Source organism: Micromys minutus (assembly GCF_963924665.1).
Source record: "Micromys minutus genome assembly, chromosome: 11".
In the NCBI taxonomy this organism is placed as follows: Eukaryota; Metazoa; Chordata; class Mammalia; order Rodentia; family Muridae; genus Micromys; species Micromys minutus.
This window is the reverse complement of record NC_137980.1, coordinates 5,830,029-5,855,670: the sequence shown is the minus strand read 5'-3', so window position 1 is coordinate 5,855,670 and position 25,642 is coordinate 5,830,029. Positions and strand designations below refer to the sequence as shown.

Sequence of the window (25,642 nt, the reverse complement as noted above, 5' to 3'; positions counted from 1 at the left end):
GGTTACATAAGGTGATAGTGAAGGAGTGTAGAAATTGTACACATGCTGTTGTGTGGTTTACATTGTTGTGAGCTCACAGATCAGCAGGGTTCCCTATGGCGTTTTCATACATAATTCATACTTAATTCACACCCCTTTCCTGCTCCCCCCATCCCCAGGCTCTTCAGCCCTCCCTTCTCCCCTCCACTTTCGCTCCTCGGGTTCCATCTTTATCCCTCTCCTGTGCTTTAAGGCTCCCTTTCTTCTTCCATCATGGGCCCCATTCTAGTTTCCCCGACCACAAACTATACTCACTGCCACAGAGATGCACTTATGTAGGAGATCCCAAGCCAGGGCTGCACAGGAGAGTATACAGTACACCATTTCCATCCGGGGCTGCCTCAATTAGTAAAGTATTTTCTAGCTCTATAAACTTCCCTCAAATCTCATCATTTGATTTTTTCACTGTGGATGAATATGTGTCCGTTGTGTGTATGTGCTGCGTTGTTATCCACTCTCTGGGTGGGCAGCTCGGCGTCTGGGCTAGTTTCACGTTCTTGCTACTGTGGGTAGGCAGGGAATAAACATGGATGTGCAGCTATCTCCGTGAGAGTATATATAGTCCTTTGGGCGTGTGCCTAGGAGGCTATAATTGGTACCTGCCATAACTCTTTTTAATTCTTTTAAGAAACTTCCACACTGGTTTCCACGTGGCATATTTTTTCTCTGTTAGCTCTCAGAAGATACACGGGGCTGGGAGAGACAAACGGAAGGGGCGGGTCACGAGTGATAACTCTTGGACTTGAGCGGTCGGGTACGCGGGAGTTGATTAAGCTGCTATCGGCCCTGCTTGTACATAGTATCGCGTAAGTCATTGGAGTCTAAAGCCCCCAGTTGTCCTTCGCAGTGACAGTAATGGGATGATATAATCATTTCTTAATTATGTCGGAAAAATGCCAAGTATGTAGACATGCCTCCGATGAATTTACAAGATGTATAATGTAAAATTGTCTCTGAAAATGTTCTCAGGGTCAGCCTTTATATAAGTCAAAGCCTGTGTTGCTTGAGTGCTTCACGGAAGAGAGGAAACCTTAGTTCCCCGCTGACTGGATTGTTCTATGTGTAGCTACAGCCATAGACATAAGCGATTATAACTGGCAGCCACCAAGCCTTTATCGATGCAGCGATTTGATCCTGTTTACCTCCCATAAATGCACTAACAGGTTGGTCTGTGACACACTGCTTTCTAGATGTGTGGCAGTTCACAGACATTTCACCGCTGCTGTCTAAAGACAAAAGTCACCGGTTAATCAATGCAATTTCAAGCCTTAGAGGTGGGGCTTCTGAACACGAGTTTGGCGGTGTTCTCTCTGAGCAGGGAGACGTCCCTCAGAGCATCCACCCAATACCAGCTTATGCTGTGTGTTGTCCACGAAATCTCGATGGATGGTTTCCGAGATTCACAACCTTTCTCATGCACCACAGCTCCCTTGGGACCTTCTTAGAGCACAGCCTTAAAATACAAACTCCCCTATTCCTTTGTGGTAGGACCCTATGGTTTCCACTCTCCAAACTTTCCCGCACTGTTTGGAAGCCACGCCTCCGGGTTTCTAAGCTCCCCAAGTGCCTTAATGATTGTTAGGATTAAAAACTCTTTATATTGGCCCCACGACGGAGGAAGCTAAGATCTCTAGGCTTTGGGACCAGGCCATTATTATCAGAAAAGTACAAAGAAGTAGCTAGCCCCTGTTTATTTTTGGAGGCTCACCCTTATCTTTAATGTCACAAAACCAAGAGAACGACCTTTGATGGTCTTTCCGCCCTGACCAGAGACCTGGTTGGAATACAGCAGTGTGAGTTAGATACATTGTACTTTGCCTCTTGGCAGTGTGACCTTGAGAAAAGAGACTGTTACACAGGCAGAAGGGAAAGCTGCAGCCTCCTGCGGCTGAGAAGCCCACTCTCCTAGGCACTCTGGGTTGAACGCCACTCCCTATTCCAGAGGAGGGAGTCACGGTGGGAAAATCTCTACCCCAACCCTCCTGCCCTCTACCTTCCATTGATTCCCCTCCTCCCTGCCTGTGCCTGACAAATAGAGATTAAAGGACCTGCCCTGCCTCCGCCTAAGGGACTTCCTTGAGTAAATAATCTTAGGGGAATCCAGGAATGTGCTGACTGATAGCCATCTAGGGTCCTGACACATATGCTCACTAGCCAACAGGCTTAAAGGTCAGTATGCTTAGCCAATGAATTCCAATCATAACCTTGTTGATGTAACCATTATCCCTAAGAAGCATAAAAACTACTTGTAACAACCTTTCGACAACCTTTCGGGTCGCCTCTCCTCAGGGTGTAGGACCTCAACGCGCCAGACTAACGAACCTCTTGCTTTTGCGTCGGTTGCTGCCTCTGTGTCTCTTTGAGAGGGGTCTCCTGGATACAGAGAGAGGGGTCTCCTGGATACAGAGAGAGGGGTCTCCTGGATACAGAGAGAGGGGTCTCCCGGATACAGAGACTCTCCCAGTCTCTCACCATCAGCACGAGGGAGGCAGGGATGTGCATTTTCATAATCACAGTTGAGGATGGAATTCAGCAGAAAGAGCCACCCCAGTTCTCACGCTTTGGAGCGGGGCCTTTTAAACATCTCCCAGACACTGATGCCTGCTTACCTGAGTACTTTATACAGCCCCAGGCATACAGACGTACGCGCACCTGTGTACATATAAACACTCACTGGTAATCACAAATTAATTTTAACACACTTAATTGGTATGTGTATGTTTTTGCATTCATTAAGACAAAAGCAAATAACCCTAAGAAGGTGGATGTTGTTTAAAAAGTGAAATCTTGCTATTTCAGAGTCCTTGCATTGCAGGACAGAAAGCATCTTCAGGTTCTTCAGATTCTCTCCACAGTAATCTTATAGTCATCAGTGATAAAGGCACTGCTTTCGCAAATGGAGTTCCAGCTGGCAGAAATGTCTGAATCCTGAACGCAGACCTATTAAACAGGTTTTTAAGAAACTTGAGTGAACGGTTTTTAAAATCAAGCTTCCTAGCAATGCAATCTGGTGGGGTTTTTTGGGGGGGGATATATGCTGAAGAGTGAAAATAGAAGTCTTAAAATAATGACAGCCTTTGTCTTCCATTATGCTTTATAAAGCAAAAGACTGCAGCTTATAGCAGAAGTTCTGAATCTGAGCTCAGGCGTCTCAAACACTGGCTGCATGCTTGACGGGCGAGGGGTAAGCCGGGCCTCTCCACAAGTAAATGTATCTCACATAGTGAGATTTATAATTATAAATTTATATTTATAAATGTATAATTTTATTTTATTATATTACAAACATTATAATTTATAATGTATTTATAGTTAAAATATAGATTTATAATTAAAATTTATATTATCCTGCCAGAGGGTAGGATGGGGGTCGGGGGAAGGGCCTGCACCTCAGTACCAAGGCTGCAGTGGTAACAGGTGAGGTTTCCTGATACTATGTTTGGTTTTGGTTATTGCTCATTCAGAAACCCTTTCTATTGTCGTTTCTATGCTTTTAGTTTTTTTTTTTTTGTTTGTTTGTTTTGTTTTGTTTTTTGGACACTCACAGTTCCACGGCCCCATAAAGGGTCCATTTCAGAAGCAGGCGTCTGCCTGGTGGTGGACATGTCTGTACCTCTATGCTGGGGAATGGAGGGGCAGGTCACTGTGCGCTGGCCAGCCTGCCTCCTGCTGCGACTTCCTTGAGAGACCTTGTTTCATAGCAGGGAAGCAATCAAGTGAGATGCCCATGTTGATGTCAGACTCTGTCTCTACCCATGCATCCCACACACATGTACAGAGTCCTCTCTCCACTCCTCCCACACACATGCACACACTCCCACACTCCTCCCTGGCTAAGTTCCTTCCTTCCACCTAAGTCTCGGAATGGAAAACACTGGACAGTCTTACTTTAAAATCAACGGATGATGAGCTGGAGAGATGGCAATGTGGTTAAGAGCACTGTCTGCTCTTCCAGAGGTCCTGAGTTCAAATCCCAGCAAACACATGGTGGCTCACAACCATCTGTAATGGAATCCGGTTGCCCTCTTCTGGTGTCTGAAGAGAGTGTACTCACATAAAATAATTAAATAAATCTTTTGTAAGACATCAACAGATGGTACAACCACTGGGTGTGGAATCCATCATCCTAAACCCATCAACTAGTCTATGTTGGAAATATTCAAGCAAAAGATCAGTAAGACAGAACTCCAAAAAACAATCTGAAACAAAAATTCTTTTTAAAAAAATTACTATTAGGACCATTAAGTTCATTTTGGGTTGTCCAACTACTCCTGGGCATGGGGCCCATCCAGAAATGTAGCTAATAGACCTAGTGAGACTCCATCAGAGAAAACTAAAAACTCATTTTTACTTTGCAAGCAAGTATTGTGTCAGCGACTTCTAGGTTAGGGGCAAGTGCCTGGATTGATCTGCCTTCCTTGTTGCGGGGTGGGGAGGGAGTGTGTGTCTACTTTCCTCTCTGTCCTGCGACCCTGTCTAACTTGAACCTGTGCAGACCTGTGTGTGCTGCGCTCTGAGAGTTCATGCATGTATCAGCCCTGTTCTGCCTTGAAGACACGTTTTCCTTGAAGTTGTCCACCAACTCTGGGTCTTATCATCTTTTTGCCAAGATATACATAGATCCCTGCGTAGAGCCTCTTCTGCATAGATTCGTGAACCCTGTTCAAATGTAGTTTGAATCAGCCATGCTATATAAGAGCTACCGTGTTGTATTCTGCTTTAAAATGCTTGCTTCCTTTTGTGTACACTCCAGTGACTCTAACCCACTAACCGTGTCTTTCAGCCTTGGTCCACACTGCTGCTGTAGCTGCTTCTGATGGCTGGCAATAAAGGAAGAGGCCGTGCTGCCTACACCTTTAATATCGAAGCCGTGGGATTCAGCAGAGGGGAGAAGTTACCTGATGTCGTGTTGAAGCCACCCCCACTGTTTCCTGTGAGTGCAGTGTTAGCCCAGTCTTCACAATGTATTTTTGAGGGAAAATTCAGTTCTGCTTAGGGCTTGATGAATACATGCTATTATCGTGATATCCTCGTGTCTAAGAGGAAAAAAGAACCTTGCGTTTACCTTGTACTCAAACATCTGGTTATTCTCAGATCCTGCCCGAGGCTGCTTTCTTAAAATACAGAATATTAAAATACAGAATATGTGTGGCGTGTTACTGTGTGGCTAAGAAAAAATATTTTGAAATCTTGTGACTGCTACTGATGTCATTGATATATTCTAATTATCAGCATAACACTGAAAGCAGCTCAGGTTGATGATGCCCCCAGTGTAGCCAGTGACTTTTCCTCGTATCCTGTGTTTGTAAAAATGATCCTGCTCCTTCCTGTTAGGCCACGTTTGTCTCGTCAAGTCTGTCTTTGCCGATCCCTGTCCTCAGTCACTTTCAGACGCTGTTAACTTCTCTCACTTTTGCAGCTGCTTCTCAACTGAACAACAGAACGGCTGGTGTTTCCTCCACGTTCAGTTGAAAGCAGAAGTTTCCATTTCCAGATAGGTTAATGCTGCTTTGACATTAAAACTGACAGTCACGAGTGAACTGATCCTCTTCCCTGCATCAGCCTTTCCTGTTCAGATGGAGAAGCCCATTGTTGAGGGACTCCTGGCAGTATAGAACCCTGGACAGGTGGATCTTTGTTCTAGATATACCCATAAAGAGATTGTGCTTTACATGTGTTTAAATACTTTGAATTTCCTTTTTGAGAACTTTATGCATCATTTACAAAATCTTATACATCATTCCATCATTTTCAGTCCAACTCATTGCATATCCTCCTCACGCCCCCTCATGACCCCTTCTGTAATTACTGTTGTTACATGTATGTACCTTATATGTGTGATTATTTGCACACGTGCACACGCACAGCCTAGTGGGTCTGTTTTTTGTTGCTCATATGTATATGTGTTAAGAGCTGACTACTAGAAACTGGATAACCTATCAGGGACCTTGTTTTTGGAGAAAGCTGATTTCCCTCCCTCTGCAATGACTAGGTGACTATAGCTCTTTGTCTAGAGCCAGGGGCGGTGTCTTTTGGGGTCTTCTGAATTCCCTCACCCACACTGGCATTTCATCTGCCATTATCCTGATGCAGATCTGTTGTGCCAACAACACTGTTGAGATTTCATAGATGCATCTCGTGTCATTTCTAGATGACACTGTCTCACATCATGTGTCTTCCTAGTCCCCTGGCTCTTTTCAATTTGCTTGCTCTTCTCTGATGTCTCCTGAGGCTTAGGTATATGCCAAGAACCAGCCTGGACTTAGAGAAAGGTTCTGAAAGAAGGGGTGTTGGAGAACAGTGAAACAAACCACTAGAAGTCAAATCATGGGGTGCAAGCTGATGGCCTGTGTTCTGCTTGAGATGGCTCCCTAGTCGAGCGCTCTGTAGATAGCTTTTATTTCTGTAGTCCGCTAGCGACAGCTTTCTGCTTGAGACAGCTCCCTATGCTTTCTGTATAGCTCATGGGTTTTCGAGTCAAAGTCAAAAAATCTGCTAGGAAAAAAATTATTGGATTTTCTGACCAAGTCAGAAATACAGTTAGAAAAATTCTAAAAGTAATTGTTGGGCTTTCCGATGAAATTCAGAAAGCCGGGAAAAAGAGACTCTAAAAGCCCTGTTAGCTCTCGAAGCAGTTCTCTCTGGATAGTCGCTGGGAAACATTCTAAAAGGTCTGTGTTTGCTCTTCAGACAGCTTTCCTTTTGGATATCTCCAGACTGCTCCTCCGGATAGCTCACCTGTTGAAGACCAAGGCCTAGTCTTTTACTGACATGCTAATTGAGTCTGTACTCCAGTTTCCATTTTCATTATCCCAGGAATCCGAATTCCGAAACTTCTGCCCTTTCTTCTTTCAGAAAGAGTCTGCAAGCACACACTTTTTTTTCCTTTAACATTGCAAAAGAATTCAGAGAACTACCTGCCTTTGTTAAGCACAGAAAATAAACTAGCTAGCTGTGTGAACCCTGCCCTGAAATTACCACTTCTACCATACCTAAGTCAGGACCTAAACACCCTCAGTCGAAGGCTGACCTTGAATTTAGAAATCTGGCAGCCTTTGTGAACACAAACAAAAACTTAAGTTGGGTGGGATCTTGCCCTGTGATCACCACTCCTAAATCTCTTTATCTCCTTAGCTCTTATCTTTCTGACTAGCTGATCTACAGTGTGGCTGCCTCTGTTCCTTTAAATCTGTTAAGCTCCTTATACAATTCATACTGCATTCTTATGAGAAATTATATATTTTTGAGCCCATGTTTTCATGGTTCTTTCCCACAGCCATAGGGGCTGTCCTGAAGGTCTCAGCACTTACCATTTTGCTGAGACATAGTGAAAGACCTCCGAAGGGAGACCCTCACTCAAATCTCAGGAGAGGCGCGCACCCAGTGAGGCACCGAGACCAGACTTGCTGCAATCGCATGAGGAAGTTTATTGAAAGTGAAACAGAGTGAGATCTCAGGTCAGCATGCTGGGGTCGAGACTCATACACCACGCAGGGGTAGAGGAGTTCGACAACGGCCTGAACTTGTAACGGGCTTATAAAGGCAAAAATCACAAAGGAGGGGGGGAACAGGGGGAGAATGAGGAAATTCAAAGGGAGCAATGAGGAAATTCAAAGGGGAAGAATCACACATTTTTTAGCTGTACACCCGGGCACACCTAGGGCATAGAAACATTCCACAGAGCTCATCCCGACCTTCTGTGGTTATTTTGGGAACTCAAATCTCAAGAAACTTCTGGGAGTAATTACCTGCAGAGGCTAGGGCCCTAGGGCAAGGAATCAGTGTCCTTTGACAACTTTTTACTCTTCAATAGGCTCACCTCTTGACTTGTGCTGTTTTTTAACTATCGTGGGGTCATTGGCCTTGGCTGGGAGACTATTTCCTGAAGGAGGAACTTGAAGTCCAGTATATATTGTTATACATATGCGCCTTACACCCACAGCAACCATCTACACTCTTGGAGGCCCTCACCCTGCTGGATCTGTTCCAGGGGTGGGGAACCACATCATGCTGTCCCTGCCATGGCCAAGTCTGACAGGTATAGGGGTTGTGTTTTAGATATACCTAATGGGCACTCATGGTCTCCTATGTTGCATTTTGACCATTTGTGAATTTTTGTCAGTGTCCCTGAGTTCTTCCGAAAGAAGTTTCTGTGGGGAGGGGTGAAAGCTACATTTACTCATGGATATGAGGATAATTGTATCAAGAATACAGTTAGAAATTATATTGGTCAAGAGAAGTGGCAGTAGTAAGCTTCCTCTAGGTTCTAGAACCTCTTCAGCCATGAGTAGTTGGCCAGGTGTATTAGTGAGAGGGACGAATTCCCTCCTATTGAACGAGCCCTAAGTTCAGTTAGTTGGCTGTTTGTTGGCTATCCCCAAGTTAAGAATGCCACCCCTGAATCATTGGGGATACTTTGCCTCTAGGCCAGTCATTGTTCCCAGGCTTTCCCACTGGGTAGGACTGTTGATTGCTTTTCTTCCTTGGCAGTTCACAAGGCACCTTCTGTCCAGTAGCTGGAGAGTAAATCCTCAGGCAATGGAATCCGGCTGTTTGCAGCACATTAATGTTCTGGGAGCCGAGGAAGGACAGTAACCTATGTTGTTTTAGGACTGTTTTGGATATCTGCAACCAACGAATCCAAAGAGCTTTTCCAAGCCTGACACTGGGGCTTTTTAATCTATGGTGTTTGGGGAAAGCATTATTATCCTGTGTACTGTTAACTCTGTTTAAACCAGGTGTACAATACATACGTGTGCATGTATGCATGGTATGTATGTATGCATGCATGCTTATACATAATTTTTCCTGTGGCATTTTTCAAACATTCTCAGTGACTTTTCTCTCTCTTCCCTCCTTCCCTCTCCCTCTGTATTACTCGCCCCTCTTCTCCCCAGGTGAAGTCCCCCCTTTTCCCTTCATAGCAACTGTTATGGTCTATTATGGGTTTTGCTCTTTGCATTTTACCTTTAATACTCAATATTGAAAACAGAGACAAGTATCTCAGCTATATGGCTATCTCACTGTAGTGGCTCCCTTCAAAATAAGGCCACCAGGTGTGACTTTCCCTCCAAGCACTGGGAAAACATAGCTTTCCTTTTGGAATAAAACTAACTTAGGATAGAAGGCTGTGCCTTCCCTGGCCTTCCTCATCTTCTCCGTCTTTTCTCAGTGCAGGGTCCTCAGGCCCCAGCTGTGCTGGACCCCTTGCCTCTCAGGTCTTTGTTCCGGATGGACTTCCTAACCATAACAACCCATTCTCTGCATGAAGAGCTCATGGGTTTTTGTCCATATCCCTGTTCAAATATGACTTCCCCAGGAGGACATGGATGCTTACCCTGTGCAGATTTGCCACCATGTGACCCCCATGTCACATTCTCTGCTCTTTCATATTTGTCTTTATGATCTGAAATTTATCGGACCTCCCTTGTTTATTTAACTGTGCATTTCTTCCCTGGGGTGTGGGTTCTGTTAATTAGTACACAGTACTTGCTCAAGGAAGTTGAATGCCTGAATAGATTTAGAATCCATCTGTGGAAATGTACTACATCTTCACCCTGTTGTATCTTTATCTGTTTTCTGGAAACCCACTTTTAAATGGATATATATGTAAGGTCATATGGTCATACCTGCACATTCATATAAATATGGGTATTGTGAAATCTTTATTCTTTTATAAGAATAAAGTTGGAAATGTGCTTAAAAGTTAGACCATAGAAGCTCAGTGTCTTTATTGTTTTCTTTAACGTTTTGAGACAGTTTAGCCTGTGCTGTCTAGGAACTCACTGGGCAGCCCAGGTGGGCCTTGAGTGGAAAGGAGTGTTCTTACCACGCCCTCAAATGCTGGATCACAAGGTGAGCAACCTCCCTGCCCAGAGGCTCAGTAGCTTTGGGTTTCATTATAACCTTTACCTACCGCTCAGGAAGCGTAATCTTTTCCTCAAAGCAACCTTTTTTTTAAGAAGGTGGACAACAGAAATAGTAAAATTCTTAACTTATCTATATACTCGTTGTCTCTTATGTTAAATAGGATACGGATTACAAGCCAGTGCCCCTGAAGACAGGAGAAGATGAGGATTATATGCTGGCCTTGAAGCAAGAGTTGAGGGAAACAGTGAAACGATTGCCTTACTTTATTGAAACACCCGATGAAAAGCAAGGTAGGCATTAGGGTCTTCATATGGCGGGCAGGTCAGTGTTTACAGAAAACGCCTTGAATTCAGGGATTCCTGATCATTCAGTGCTGGATCACGTGACTCGACTGGCCAATGGGATTCGTGATCACGTGACTCAGGCAACCAGTCACCCAGCTTGAAAAACCATTGCTTACCAGAGTTGTCAAAAAGGAAAAATATTTTATTTTATTGTATTGTTCTTTTCTTTTTGCAACTTTTTCTTTATACTTTGTGCCTTCCTTTTGCAAGGCCATAATAAGGCCTCTTAATACTTCCTTAGTATTCTTAGAAAAAAAATATTTAATGATTATGTTACTCCATTAGGTGGCTAAAATATTATCACTAATCTACTGTTAGAATGAAGTGATTCTTTTTTTTTAAACTATACAATGCTGTAATTATTACCATTGCACATAAAGTTTTTTTTTTAAGATTTATTTATGTATACGAGTACACTGTAGCTGTCTTCAGAAGAGGGCATCAAATCCCATTACAGACGGTTGTGAGCCACCATGTGGTTGCTGGGATTTGAACTCAGCACCTCTGGAAGGGCAGTCAGTGCTCTTAACCGCTGAGCCATCTCTCCACCCCTGTATATAAGTTTTTAAGGATGCCTCTGATTATTGACAGTTTAGGCAAAAAAAAAAAAAAAAAAAAAAAAAAAAAAAAAAAAAACTTGATTTTTGTCTAATTGTTTATGTTCTAATGATATAAAATGTGTTTATTCTTGATGCCAAAGGCTGAATGAAAGGAGGTATTATACTTTGAGAAGGCTGAGCCATCCGGGACTGAAACTGGGAAGTGGTTTTAGAGGAAGTGAGCCTGCTTATCAGATGACCGGTTCTTTAGCACAATAAAAACGTATTGATTGTTAGAGAGATCAATATCATCCTTGAGTTCTTAAAAGAACATCACTAAAACATGAGAAACTATGGTATCCATTCTTGCCATTAGTATTGGAAGTGAGGTTTTGTTTTGGTTTTTGTGTTTTTATTTTTCCTAAGATACATTGTCTGAGTCAAAAAGGAAGTGTCTAGGTTACAGTGTTATATCTTCATAAGAAGCATGTTGGACAAGCTTAATCCTGGTGACTTTTCTATTTGAGTTTGTATATATAATGGTTGGATAAAGTTTACCTCAACAATAGAGAGGTTTTATTTTTACTTTTCTGATTTTTGTTGCATGCCTTTGTCTGGATTTAAAAATTAAATTAAATTTTATGTATTTTAAATGAACTGATAAACAGTCGTATTTACTTTAAAAATTAACCAGGCGTGATATACTTTGATCCTTTCGATAAAAGGCATGTTTAGCTGATAGAATGTATTCATTCAAGTGCAGGTCTAATTAAATGGTTTGTCAGATCATTTAAGCATATGGTGTCACTGTGTGTTTCTGACTGGCCTGGAACTTGTTGTGTTAACCAAGATAACCCTAAGACAGAGCTCCAGCTACCTCTTTCCTTACAAATGCTGGAATTAAAACATGTGCCACCATGGGCTGGTGAGATGGCTCAGCGGTTAAGAGCACCAACTGCCCTTCCAGAGGTCCTGAGTTCAAATCCCAGCAACCACATGGTAGCTCACAACCATCTGATGCCCTCTTCTGGTGTGTCTAAAGACAGCTACAGTGTAATCATATATAATAAATAAATCTTTTTAAAAAAATGTAACATCATCCTCAACTTAAATCAGTTTTTAAGAAAATATGAAAGATCTCAGAAACAAACCTTCATTAACTGACTTCAACTGAGAATTGGATTTACTTTTATTTTTTACTAATATGCTGCCCTATCCCTCGGCCCCCGAGACAGTCTTTGGGAGTTAGGGGATAAGAATGGGGGAACTTAATGACACAGATTATCGGGGAGCCTTTAGACCATCAGCGCTCCCACCCTTGGTCCTTAAGTGCTCGTCCCACACAGCGGCCACTACCTGATTGGCTGCCCAGGTCACAAGCCCTGTCTTTGTACCTCTCCGGGTGTCTCCGGGTGTGACCTGTTCAGGGTTGGTGACTGCGGAAGTGCCTGCTGCGCATGCGTGGGCTATTGCAGCCTGCTAGTCCCAACAAGCTGACTCACTCGTACGCTAATAATAATGCCAAAGAGGAGAGATGTTACCTCGGAGGATGTCTTAGAGCAATTAGATGAGTCAGAATACGAACGCACAGATGAGTCGAAGCTCGTTGGCAGAGGGCATCAGACTGAATCCACAAGACCTAAGGTGGATCAGCGAATACACAGATTTAGTTCTCCAGGAATTAGAAGACAAAAATGTGCTGTCCTTATGCTGAAAATCTCTGAGAAGGATATCATCAGAGGGTTTAATCACTTGGTATCTTGTTTGCTAAAATACGTGTGATTATATTTTTTTCTGTTTTTATATTTATTTATGCACCAAAATTTATCATCTATGGTTTGTAAACAGAGAAATGCTGAAGCCGAAATTAAAAACAGAGACAGTGATCAGACAGAAGTAGGTTATATAGAATTTAGAAATATTATTGGGTAACTTGTGTTTGTCATTTTGAGCAAAGATAAACAAGAAGATAATAAAACCCTTTCTCTTATTCAAGAAAAGCGTAACCCATCACCGGTTTTTTTAACTTAGTTTATTTATTTGCTTACTTCAGGTTTTACAGAGTAAGGAACAAACTCTGTGCCTTATGTATGCTAGACAAATGCTGTACCCCAAGCTGTGTCCCCAGCCTCTCCAAAGTTGTTTTCTTGTTGTTGTTGTTGTTGTTTGTTTTTATTAATTCTGACTTTAATTATGGAAGCACAGAGTTTGGAATCCGGTGATACTAAGGCAGAACATCAGAAGTCCATCCAGACTCCTCAGTGGCTCCTAACACTCCACCCTTCCTAACACTGCCACTGTTAACACAGCACCTCGTGTGTGCTGACCCACTGAAAGACCCCCAGATTGGGGAAGCCCCTCACTCTAGTATCAGGAGAACGAGAACCCAAGAACTCACAGAGATCCAATCTTGCTGCATCTGGCAAGATGTTTATTGGGGGAAGGGGGGAAACCAGAGCTCTGGGGACGGTACATATCTCACACAGGAGATAGAGGAGTCATCCCGGAACTCAATTAGGGGGACATATTTATAGGGAAAATTACATAGATAGTTAGCAACAAGCACGTAGCCATTTCATTGGTTTATTCAAATTGGCACACTGTCTGCTTTGGACACGATTCAACTCTAGGCTACTCTATTTTGGGGCACACTGACTGTGTAACTTGTTTTTCTCAGGACTGCAGAGCAAGACCTTATCTAGATGGTCTGGGGTTGGGCCATTTCTTTGAACATGTTACTTTGTTCTCAGCCTTGAGACATACTTGTCCTCAAGGCAGGGTTAGTGGGGCTAGCTTGAAATTTTAACTCTTTCACCACAACCATAAAAGTATTTTGTTACTTCATGGCCTCTACTTTGTTACTCTTATGAATTCAAATATTAATTTTTTGGAAATAGAAGTTTGAGAAAGGGGTAGAGACCCATAGTTGAAAAGCACTGAATTAAATGACATGAACAAAAGGAAATTCATTAAATTTATCTCCAAAACAAGTAAATCATGAGAGGTACGTTCGGATTGCTTTTCCTAACCTCTTAGTGAAACTTGTGAGCGTTTCTTCCCTTTTCCTGACACAGGATCTCACTCTGTGGCCCAGGCTGGCCAGCAGCTCAGACTTCAGCCTGCTTTCCCTCCCTCTTCTTCCCTCTCTTACAGCTAAACCTCCAAGCCACTTAAAAAAATTTTTTGTTATTAAATTTTTTTCATGCAGAACATTTTGATTGTTTTTCCTCTTCCCCAACTCCTTCCAGATCCTCACCACCTCCAACATCCCGACTTTGTACTCTCCTTAAAAAACAAAAACAAGAAACCACACCTACCAAACAAAAAGGCAAGAAACAGACACACAAAAATTAAAGTCATGACAAATGTGTGAAAGACCAGTAACAGTAAGATCAAGTATTAAAACACAACACAGTAAGTTCACAGAACTTTGTTTTTTGTTTTGTTTTTGGCCAACCGCTCCTGAGCGTGAAGCCTGGGCTGGAATTTGGTTATGTACCTCTGGAACTCCACTGGAGAAAACCAAGGTTTTTTTTTTTTCCTTGCCAACGGGTAGCAGCTGCACATACTCTCTTGGCTATGACTGGGATCCCATGAACTTCCCTTCTCAGCACTGGGACTTCATCTGTCTTGAACCTGTGTGACCCCATGTGATGCCACAGGCTCTGCAGTCCTCTTGTGTCTGAAGACAGAGCTTAGACTCGTCCATCGCTTCCGAACTTTGAGGGGAGGAGTTTGATGAATCCCACTCGGGACTGAGAGCTGCAAAGAGTGTGGGTGGGATTGGGGGTGGGGAGGTGGCTCAGAGGTCCCCGTCTGCACTTCCCAGCAACCACATGGTGACTCACAGTCATCATATAATATGGTCTGGTGTGCTCTTCTGGCTGACAGGTATACATGCAGACAGAGCACTCATAAACATAAAGTATATAAATAGTACATAGTTTGTAGAAGGCTTCGAGCTGACTCACTTCACACCCCAAACAATGGTGTCTCACCAAACTCACCCTGTCCTAGCCCTGTCCTTCCCGGCGTGTTGTGAGAACTGCATGTTGGGAACCTCACAAACCAATTACAAGTGTATGTGATGCTTAAGGTGAGCCAGCCACTAGTCCTCCACCGAACTAGCCACCGTTAGACTGACTTCACAAGATTGGAGACTGGAGGCTGTAGAAAACACCAAATAGGTCTCTCTGTCTTTGTGTGTAAGAGGCTTCCTAACCTGACTCTGAGCCTTTGGGAATGTTTCACTGGCTAGTCAGGTCGCCCATTGCTGAGAACCAGGTTTAAGGTTGCTGTCTCTGCTCTGCCCACCATTGCTCTAGCCAAATCTTAGCCATGTTACTCCAGTTGAATTGATCAATATAGATCTGGTTATGCACATTACATACAGACATAGGAAATACAGGAAAATGAGAGACTTTATCTGGTGATAGAAGTTGTTTTGAAGAATGGCATGCATGCTTGTGTTCCTAATGATTGCTTCTTCTCACCCTAGATGATATTGAAAGGTATAGCAAACGATACATGAAGGTCTATAAAGAAGAATGGGTACCAGGTACTGTAAAACACGCCACGCTAACACACTTCGCTAAAATATTTATTTATGTATGTGTTTGTGTGTATCCATGCTGTATTTGTGAGGGTGCCTTTGGAGGCCAGAAGAAGGAATTTGGTGCCCTGGGACTAGCATCCCAGGAGGAAAGAACATTGTGAGCTCCCTGGTGTGGTACTTAAAATGGAACTTTGGATGTTGTCTTAAGTCAGGGTTTCTATTCCTGCACAAGACGTCATGACCAAGAAGCAGGCTGGGGAGGAAAGGGTTTATTCAGCTTACACTTCTATATCGCTGTTCTTCACGACAGGAAGTCAGGACTGGCACTCAAGCAGGTCAGGAAGCAGGAGCTGTTGCAGAGGCCAAGGAGGAATGTCACTTATTGGCTTGCTTCCCCTGGCTTGCTCAGCCTACTTTCTTATAGAACACAGATCTACCAGCCCAGGGATGGCACCACCCACAATGGGCTGGGCCCTCCCCCCTTGATCACTAAAGAAAATGCCTTACAGCTGGATCTCATGAAGGTATTTCCTCAACTGAGGCTCCTTTCTCTGTGATTAACTCCAGCTTGGGTCAGGTTGACACAAAACCAGCCAGTATAGAGGGGAAGCAAGCTCTCTTAAGCACTGAGCCATCTCTTCAGCCCTTTAAAATACTCTTTTTAAAGACCATTTCCCTATCAAATACCACAAAATTCTATTGGATTCGTGGGTGTTTTCTTTGTTTTCAACTGTCGGAAAGTAGGGTCCTTTTTCCCCCTTCTATAATTAAATGGTAATGAAAGTCACTTGAAGGACACTTTAAGTCTTTCTCATATCCTATGAGACATAGACAAGTTTTAGCTACTAGCATACCATTTCAATAGAAACATGCCTGGGAGACTTGTTAGCATTCGGAAGTATGACATTGCATAGCAACAGGATGGGGGGGTGCTTAAAGGAAATATCATTCAACCAGTTTGTTAGAAAACGGTCGCCATAGAAACAGAATAGCTGGTCAGTGTCTCTTAGCAAACTGCTGTCCCTCAGACATTCATCTTCTTCTGAATATTCCAAATATTTTAATATATACTTGTGTTGTGTGTACATATGTCCACATGCATGCGTGTGTGTGTGTGTGTGTGTGTGTGTGTGTGTGTGTATACATCAGATGTGTGTAGATGCCTGAGAAGGCCCAAGAAGAGCACCAGATATCCTGGATCTGGAGTCCACATGGCTGTGAGCCACACAACATGCGTGCCGTAAGCTGGCCTTGGGTCATCTGGAAGACCAGGAGGCAGTGTTCGGTGACGCTAAGGATTGTAGAATACTTGGCTAGCGTCTATGAGGCCCCACGTTAAATTCCTAGTACCTTCCAGAAAATCAAAAGAAAGCAAATAAATAAATTGTCTAGTCCATGCAACTGAAATTTTAACTGAAAATGTCAAAGAATTATTAAAATTATGGTATGTCTTATGTATTGGGCTTGATTATGTGCCTCAGCTTTTGAAAAGAAATGTTACATAATATGTATATGTCCACAGACAACTTATAAAATGCAAAGTAGTCAAATAATATTTGAGAAAACAGTTGTGATCTTGATAGTAACAGGCACAAAGAATTTCTGTAAGATTTTTTTTGTTCCCCAAGATACTTTATTAAACCATTTCAAAGCTGTTTAATGAGGTCTTTTTCTCTACAGGAAAAACTATGTCATGGTGCAATCTATTCATATTGGTTTTGCTTTGTTGCATTCCAGGCTAAACCTGTGCAAACAGACACTAGGAAATGTTGCTGCCTTTGCATGAACCGTGTCATGTGTGTTAAGTATCGAGGTCCAGAGCCACCAAAGGTCACTGAGGCTTTTCTCTTCTTTCTTTTGTACACTCAGATTGGAGAAGACTTCCAAGAGAGATGATGCCAAGGAAAAAAGGCAAGAAAGGTACTCTAACTAATCCGACTGTAGTCCAGGTTTCGAGGAACGCTGAGACTAAGTGCAAAAGCCAAGTAATGCCCAGCGTTGCAGATTCTCTAAGGATGCCTGGCCTGTTGGTTATTTTACTGGTCCCCGGTGGCTGTTGACTTTTGGACCTTCTGCTTTCTTGGATTAATCTCATTCTTTAATTGTGAAAATTTCGCTGTGCTTGCAAAGAATTCTTTCACGTTTGTATGTATGCAGATTTCTTGTGACCTTACTGACTCTCTTCCACATTATTACATGACGCATTTTAAAATTGGGACACTGTTGGCAGTTGTTGGCAGCTGGGGAGGAGATTTAAGGATGTGGCCACTGTTGGGTTGACAAATTTGACTCAGTAGATTATTAAAAGGAGGACATAAAGTGGGGAAGGGGAGTGTGAGTAGATTTGGGAGGAGGGACGATGAGTGGGAACAAAATACATTGTATATATTTATGAAATTCACAAAGAACTGGTAAATTATTTAATATTGCAGTTGAAGCAACGTAAACGTATCCCTGTTGAACTTAACAAATATTTTTGTTTGTTCTTTAGTGATTCCATTAGATAAATAAGTGTATGTTATTCCCAGACACTGCCACAAGGAACAGAGAGAGCCCATGCAGTTGGGACTATTCTTGCTTCTTAGAGCTTACACTTAGGTGGAGGAACAACACGAAATGAACTGGGGGATGGGTTGGTCAGTAAAGGGTTACCTTAGTAACAATATGAAACAAAGACATACATGCTTTGGGGAACTCTGGGAAAGTAATGGATGAATCCATTACTGTCATGATAAAACATGTAAGTGCACACATGACACTGGTCACATGCTAGTGAACCACCATTTGTAGCAGACTGAGATCTAAGAACATATATATATATATATATATATATATATATATATATATATATATATATATATATATATACCTTTGTTATCACTGGCACTTCATACATTACTCTGAGTACAAGGATTTCCACGTATTGAAAAACAAATCAAGAATTACATTCTCTTTGCCCTCTGTGTGCTAGTATTTTTTTTCTTTAAAGATTTATTTATTATTTATTATATATAAGTACACTGTAGCTGTCTTCAGACACACCAGAAGAGGGCATCAGATCTCATTGAAGATGGTTGTGAGTCACCATGTAGTTGCTGGACATTGAACTCAGGACCTCTGGAAGAGCAGCCAGTGCTCTTAACCACTGAGCCATCTCTCCAGCCCTGTGTGCTAGTGTTTTTAATTGTGCACAGCATAGGTTTTTGTTTTGTTTCTGGCTGTTCTTCCCTGTGTGAAGGCCTCTATTGATCTACATGAAGGCAGATGTACAAGGGCTCAAGGTTGCAGAGGTTGGTTGAAGAGCCAGCTTCTGATAGATACTGAAAGAAACAAGTTCAGCTATGTGCACACATTTTAGGGTAAACACTTTCTGCACTGTGATTTGATCCTTCTGAGTGTGAGCATATGTGTTAAAGCCCAGCGACAGAAAGATGGATGGTGTTAAGTCTGGGACTCACCAGCAGGTCAGAGGTCAGGTGACTCATGTTTCTGTAACTCTAACTCCAAAGGATCTGATACGTCACTCTGTCACACACACAATACAAATAAAACTATTCTGAGCGAAATTAATGATATATTATATATATATATATATATATATATATATATATATAATTTCTAGGTGATCAACTTTTGTAGTATTCACCTAACTATTGTATATATTATAAAATTAAATAACTTCACAACTAAGAGTTTCTGAGCCCAGTTTTTGATAACTAAAGATTTGGTGGGTATTTGATTTTGGGGAAAGAAAATTCTGTAATCATTTCATCTCGTGAGAATTATTTATGGCTTAGAAGGATTCCTTGATTGGTATCTGACAGAGTCTTCATAGGAAGTAATTCTTCATTACCTGCTGTTTTAGAATAATCTGGTCATGAACTGTTTTGCATAGAACTAAACAAACTGTGGGTCTTAAGGCTTGTAGGAATATTTCCTGTGACGTATGTGAAGTGACCAGCTAAGCATTTTACTCTCACCGGGAAGACAGGCCTGCTAGCATTACCCAGGGCAGACTTCCCTGCACACCTCTTAGCACTGCTTGTGTTAAAGTGGGCTTCGGTGATGGACTGAGAAACCCTTGCAGGGCCTTTTCCTGTTATTCTGGAGTTTCTCTCTCAGGCAGTGTTATAGTGGACGTTTTTCTCTCATCATATTGTTGGCAAGACTAAAGTTTCAGTGCTTAGTTAAAATATACCTGGTTGTACATAGACTTGGTAATATCATGCAGTGACAAAGTGACAGTTATTTGGCTGCCTGGTATGCCACAGTGCCACACCACAGAACTTAGGAGGCACCACCCTTGCTCTCTTTTCTACAGAAGAAAATAACAGGTTGTACTTTCCTTACAGCAGATCCAAAATCCAAAGCAGCCAAAGCTGCAGGCCTGGGTCCTTCAGTCATTAATTCTGCAGATGTGTTGAAAAAGATTGAGGTACGTTTATAGTTACAAATGTGAACTGGGAAAACATCAAAGGCTGCGCTGCCTCTTCCCCACCTCTCTGCCTTCTTTTAATAATGTGACTTGTCAGAAGAGAGGCCAGTGCTTAAGTTAGAGTTGAGCTTTGCTGTCAGGGAGGGGTGGAGAAAGCCAGGGCTCCTGCTGTCCAGTTGGTCCCACTAGGACTTTTTAAAGCTCCGCCCTTAGCCCAGGCTGCCTTTTCCCCCATTGTATTGGATGGTGGCATGGGGGAGGGAGGACCACTGGCCCAGTCGCTGTGATTCTTTATGAAAGTCTTGCTTTCCCTTTGTTGGTGTGATGGCATTTTCTGGAATGTCTATCATTAATCAAAACAATCTGGGTTAGTACCTGAGGCTGTGCCGTCTCCCTGCTGCCCACAGCATGTATCTTCTTGTTGTAGACTCTACAACTAAGCACTTGATACATTCTTTCAGAAATACTCCATTCACAAAAAATACGAAACTTCCTCCTGTCATTTCTCTTTTAGTCCTTAACCACTGTTTTACTGTTTTACATGTATGCGTGTTTTGCCTGTGTGTGTGTATGTGTGCCTGGTGTCCACGGGCGTCAGACGGGGCTCTTAGCTGCTGAGCCAGCCCGAGCTCCCCAGTCAGTGAGGAAGACAGCATGCCACACTTCTGCATTCTCAGGTCGTTACTCAGCAGAATGTCACAGGCATCGCCTCGTATGCCACTGTCCAGAGCTCCTTCATTCAGTGCTCAGCACTGGAGAAAACCGAAGGCTGCTGAGTATGTTAACTTGTGAGCTTGTGGAAAGATCAAAGTAACTACACAGCACGTGTTCCTGGGATAAGAAAAGCCTTAAATGGCTTCTGTCTCCATCTGCTGACTACACGGTGGGTTTGAGGCGGATGTGGGTGGTAAAGGTGAGACTCTTTGCTTCAGCTGTGTGATTTGGCAACAGTAGAAATACAGTCTTTGGTCCTTACAGCACATTGAACAAACGCTATACTTTGAATAATACAGTTGTGGCTCCTTTTTTTTTTTTTTAATAAAACAATTCTGTTTCTAATTTCAAAATAATTAGCGACTTTTAAAAAAGATAGTAGGGTGTACTTTTCACAAAGTAAAATAAATACTCCAGTTCCATTGTAATTGCATTTCATTGTAGGCATTTTTTACCTATGACCTAGTTAAAACAGAAAGACATACCTTAATATTAATGTGGAATATTTTGTATGTGTGTCTATGTGTCTGTCTGTCTGTTTGCCTGTCTGTCTTAGATGTTTTAAAAGGCTTATGAAAGTGTGAGTTACTTAGGATTTTTCCAAGAACACGGCCAGTTCGGAAATTGAACACATGATATTGTCAAAATTAATGCCAAGGCATGGCAGTGGTTGTTACTGGTATGAGATATCCCACGTGTGTGCTAGGTTTTGGTTTTAATTTGTTCCACCTGAGTGAGGTGAATTTCAAGCAACATTGCTTACTTTTATTTAAGAATTGAGTCTTAGGAGCTTGAGAGATGGCTTGGTAGATTAAACGTTCACTGGACTTTGCAAGGCCCAGCATGCCCATGGAAGCCAGGGGACCTGCAGCAGCCTGTAATCCCAGGAGGACAGAGAGGTGGAGTCCCTAAGGCAGGCGGTGAGCAGAGAAAACTAGCCAGAACCTGCTTCAATAAATTAAATGGAGCGAGGTTGAGGCAGATAATTCAGTGTCTCTTTCGAGCCTCCACTGCATGTTGAAACGCATGAGCACATTAATATACACGCATGCATTCCACACACACGAAAACATTCTGAACTAAGTCATTAACTTTGGACTTGGTTAATGTGATCTCTCCTTTGCCTTCGATTTTTTTTTTTCTTCCGTTGAAATTGGAGTGCATATAATTTTTAAAGAGAATATTTGGGGAGAACATCTAAGTCGTAGCTACCCTGGATGTAAAATAGGACTTCTGCTCATGGATGACCAACAAAGTCTTAAGGACTGCCGGAGAGTGCCCACACGCTGACTCACCGCTCTTCCGATTACTGTTGGTAGTGATAAGAAATTAGTGCCCAAGAAGCTTTGATTACGAGTATGCTGAATGATTGCTGTGCCCGCCTCACAGGATCCTGTGACACTCTGTCCCTGTGTCACATGAGGGTCATCCAGCCGAGCAAACAGAAACAGTAATAAAATCAGGTCCCTTCTATCAGCTGGAAAAAAATTGGTGGTCATGAGGTATTTATACAACCAAAACCACAGGATGATACACAGCGCCTGGGTTCCCAGGTAGACTGCAAGGGCCACCCGGAAGCCAAGGCCTTCCCAGCTGTTTCCCTTCTTTATTTTTAGAGTTGATAATACCCGCCGGCGTGTTCAGTGCTTTAGCCTCCTTTCCTCAGCCTTCCGGACGTATCATGAAGCAGAAATTCTTGGCAGTGGGAAGTAATGAAAGACAGGAGACAGGAGAGGAATAAACTAAATGGTGTCAAGCACTTTAGGAGGAGGTTGGATAGGGATCTTGAAAAGAAATAACTGTGGATTAGGATTCTAACCCCAGAGTGTCTGAGGGAGACCCAGAACTGAAGAGCAGGTGTTGCTCTAAGGACTGGAGGGAGGTCGGCCAGTGGGCCAGCCTGTTAATTTAGGATTCCGAGAGTAGGGTCTCTCAACTCTTCCTTTTGGGCTGGGTGTGCAGATCAAAGAGTAATCATTTGCATGTGGATTAACGAAATCTCCCTTTATCAGGAACTGGAAAAGAGAGGCGAGGGTGAAAGATCAGATGAAGAAAACGAGGAGAAAGACGGCAGCAAAGAGAAAGATAAAGATGAAGAGGAGGACGGCGAGGAGGACGCAGAGCAGGAGGAGTATGATGAAGAGGAACAGGAGGAGGTAAAAGTCTGTCTGAGGAAGATAAGAGTTCCCAACCTAACCTTAAAGATTAATCATGTGGCACGTGATGTCAGTCAGCACACAAGGCCACGCCCACAATCCTAGCACTCAAGGGTTACTGGGAGGAGTTGGAGGAGCTGGGGCTACACCATGATGAGACCTTGGCACAGGCACACACACACACACACACACACACACACACACACACACACACACACACACAGCCCCATCTTGCTGGCTGACATCTCTCTGCCTCCTGTTAAGGTTGCCTTTCTACAGGAGGCTTTTCTGATGATCCTGAATCATTAGTTTCCTTCCCTCTTATCCAGGGCCAGCAGCTTCACATAGAAAATAAAACCTTTGAAGGAAATACTCTCGATTTCACGCCCTCTACCTTCAGATTCAGTGACACACATTCACATGCTCTCGAACACACACACACACACACACACACAGGCGCACGCGCTGTAGTTAGTAAGAGGTTTATCTAATCCTATGTGCAATGAGCTGTCCCACCCCTTTTGAAGCAATACTTAAGTCATTTTCCTTCTCAGAGTTTCGGCATGTTCCTGTGTGTTTGTTTCCCATGATTGTGAGCGTGCTCAGCATGGAGGCTGTGGCGTCCTCACCAATCTACCCTGCTCCTTAGCATCATTCTACCTCACCCCATGCCGTGTCTCAGTGTCATTGTACTCGATACAATCAAATATCTAATCACTGTTAAATTTCGATTGGTTCAAAAACCTCTATTACAGGGCTGGAGAGATGGCTTAGCGGTTAAGAGCACCGACTGCTCTTCCAGAGGTCCTGAGTTCAATTCCCAGCAACCACATGGTGGCTCACAACCATCTGTAATGGGATCCGATGCCCTTTTCTGGTGTGTCTGAAGACAGTGACAGTGTACTCATATAAATAAATAAATCTTTAAAAAAAAAAAAAAAGATGTTTAAAAAAAAAAAAAAAAACCTCTATTACAAACCAATGCCACGGCAACCATCCAAGAAGTCTTAATCTGTCTATATTCAAGTGGATTTTTGAAGTTTTTTTTTAGAAGGCACCCGTGTCTTTTGTAGCCTAAACTCAGCTAGAACTGAGTCATGGAAGGATGTAATGAGGGTTCCCATAGGTTTGGGTTGGAAGGAGACTATTTTGATGGGAAGGGAAAGTTGCTGGTGTCTTTAAGCTTTGTGGCCTCATGCCTGGCTTCTAGTGCAGGGTGAAAGGATGGATGGGTACAACCAATGGCTAGTGCGTCAGCTCCTGAAACCCTGATGGCTCCACCAAGGAGCGCTGCACAGGATGTTCCTGCTGAGCTGGAACTACAGCCCTCTCCCTCTCCGTTTTCTTAGCTGGTTGGCAGCCAAGCACAGTAGAAATGGTACTTAAAAGAAAGCCAGACTGGTTGAAATGTGTGGAAACTGCTTCTGGAAAAAGGGGAGCATCCACAAGCAAAAGACTGTGTGTGCAAGTCTTCTGTGCTTTCTTTCTACCTCAACCCGGTATCTATAAACCCCAGGGATGTTCTTTCTCTTGCATTGTATTCTTAAATGGTGCATTCTAATCACTTTACTGACTGAGGACTCCATCTCTTCACTTAGGAGAATGACTACATTAACTCTTACTTCGACAACGGGGATGATTTTGGTGTAGACAGCGACGACAACATGGATGAAGCCACCTACTAGCCACGGAATTCTCCAGATGTCTTGAGGATACAGCTCTGAGCATTTGGATCGACTTCATTTTGGAGGATGACTAAGTCCATATTTTTTGTTATTCGGTGTTCCATCTGAAAACTTCATATCCAGCTCTTCAGAATGACTTTGTTTATACCGCGTGACCTCACTCCATCACCCCTGCCACATCTCTGATATGAAATGCAGTTGTGGGCTTCTCTGACTTTTGATGATCTGGATTTGAATGTTTCTGAAGAGTTTTAACATCATTCAGTCTGTGTGTTCACAGCGGAAAAAGGTCACTCTGGCTCACCTGCTGACTGGCGGTAACGTGTTACTAGTCAGTGAATTTCTATTAAGACTGCACGTGGGGCACTTTAAAAACAAACCTGACGATGATTTCTCTTACCTGGTACATTCTGTTTTATCACACTGTAAACGTAGCTGAGTTCTTAGCAGTACAGACTTAGGAGATTAAGAGTTTTGCTGATAGGAAACAGGCTCTCAGCAAACACCAGTCACCTGGGTACAATCCATTTCCATTTATATCTCAGCTACAACAAAGACTTCCACCTGGGTGGAAGGATAACCCCAAGCCTTGCAGTGTGTAAACTAATGATTCCACGGTAATAAGTCTGACACTTTAACCTGTCGGGCTTATGGGGTAAAAATCCCTGAGTCTTACTGCTTAATTCTGGACTTTCTGTAACTAATAGGTCCTAATTGTATAAACCTCATGATAGAAAGGTGTGTGTGTGTGTGTGAGAGAGAGAGAGGTGAGAGAGAGAGAGAGAGAGAGAGAGAGAGAGAGAGAGAGAGAGAGAGAGAGAGATCCATAAACTTAAAGTAGATTATATAATCATGTAAAATGAACTCAGGTCATTTGGAAATTATGTCGGTTCTTCTTGTTTTAACGTACAGGGTGACTCCTCTGCAGAACCCTTCACCTCTGAGTACTTTTTAACATGCCAGCCAAAGATTTCCAAGGGAATTCATAGTGTGAATTTCAAAACTAATATATTAAAAGTATCTGCCCAGAGGACAAAATACTGGTTTTTTTTTCCCATTGGGGAGACTTGTCACTAATTACCCTCTGACCTGGAAACTGGAGCCCTGCTTTCTTTCTCAGGATTAAGATGGCCTTGATTTTAAGCTTAAGTTTGTGTGCCTTAGTTTACCCACTTGTAAACAGTCTCCTATAAAATTTATAGTGTTTAGACACTCTCTAGAATTGACCAAATATGTTGTCTTTTATGTTAACAGAAACAATCATGTCTTAAATGTTATTTTTGCTCTGTAAGCAGTTGTACTGTG

At 42.8% G+C, this 25,642-nt stretch overlaps 1 protein-coding gene across 2 annotated transcripts; it reads left to right on the top strand.

The window, feature by feature from the left end:
• Positions 1-4,855: 4,855 nt before the first annotated feature.
• Positions 4,856-24,345, top strand: POLR3G (RNA polymerase III subunit G; the record flags this gene model as incomplete). 2 transcript variants are annotated; one of them, XM_080924954.1, is made up of 7 exons in its annotated part: positions 4,856-4,972; positions 10,070-10,199; positions 15,291-15,350; positions 17,217-17,267; positions 19,703-19,782; positions 22,509-22,652; positions 24,251-24,345. In XM_080924954.1, 7 exons carry the CDS (start codon positions 4,856-4,858, stop codon positions 24,335-24,337), a joined length of 669 nt encoding a protein of 222 aa, XP_080781080.1. In that variant the 3' UTR covers positions 24,338-24,345. The 2 variants fall into 2 exon arrangements, with proteins under 2 accessions (XP_080781080.1, XP_080781079.1); XM_080924953.1 differs by having other exon boundaries at positions 19,700-19,782.
• Between the last annotated feature and the right edge of the window lie 1,297 nt (positions 24,346-25,642).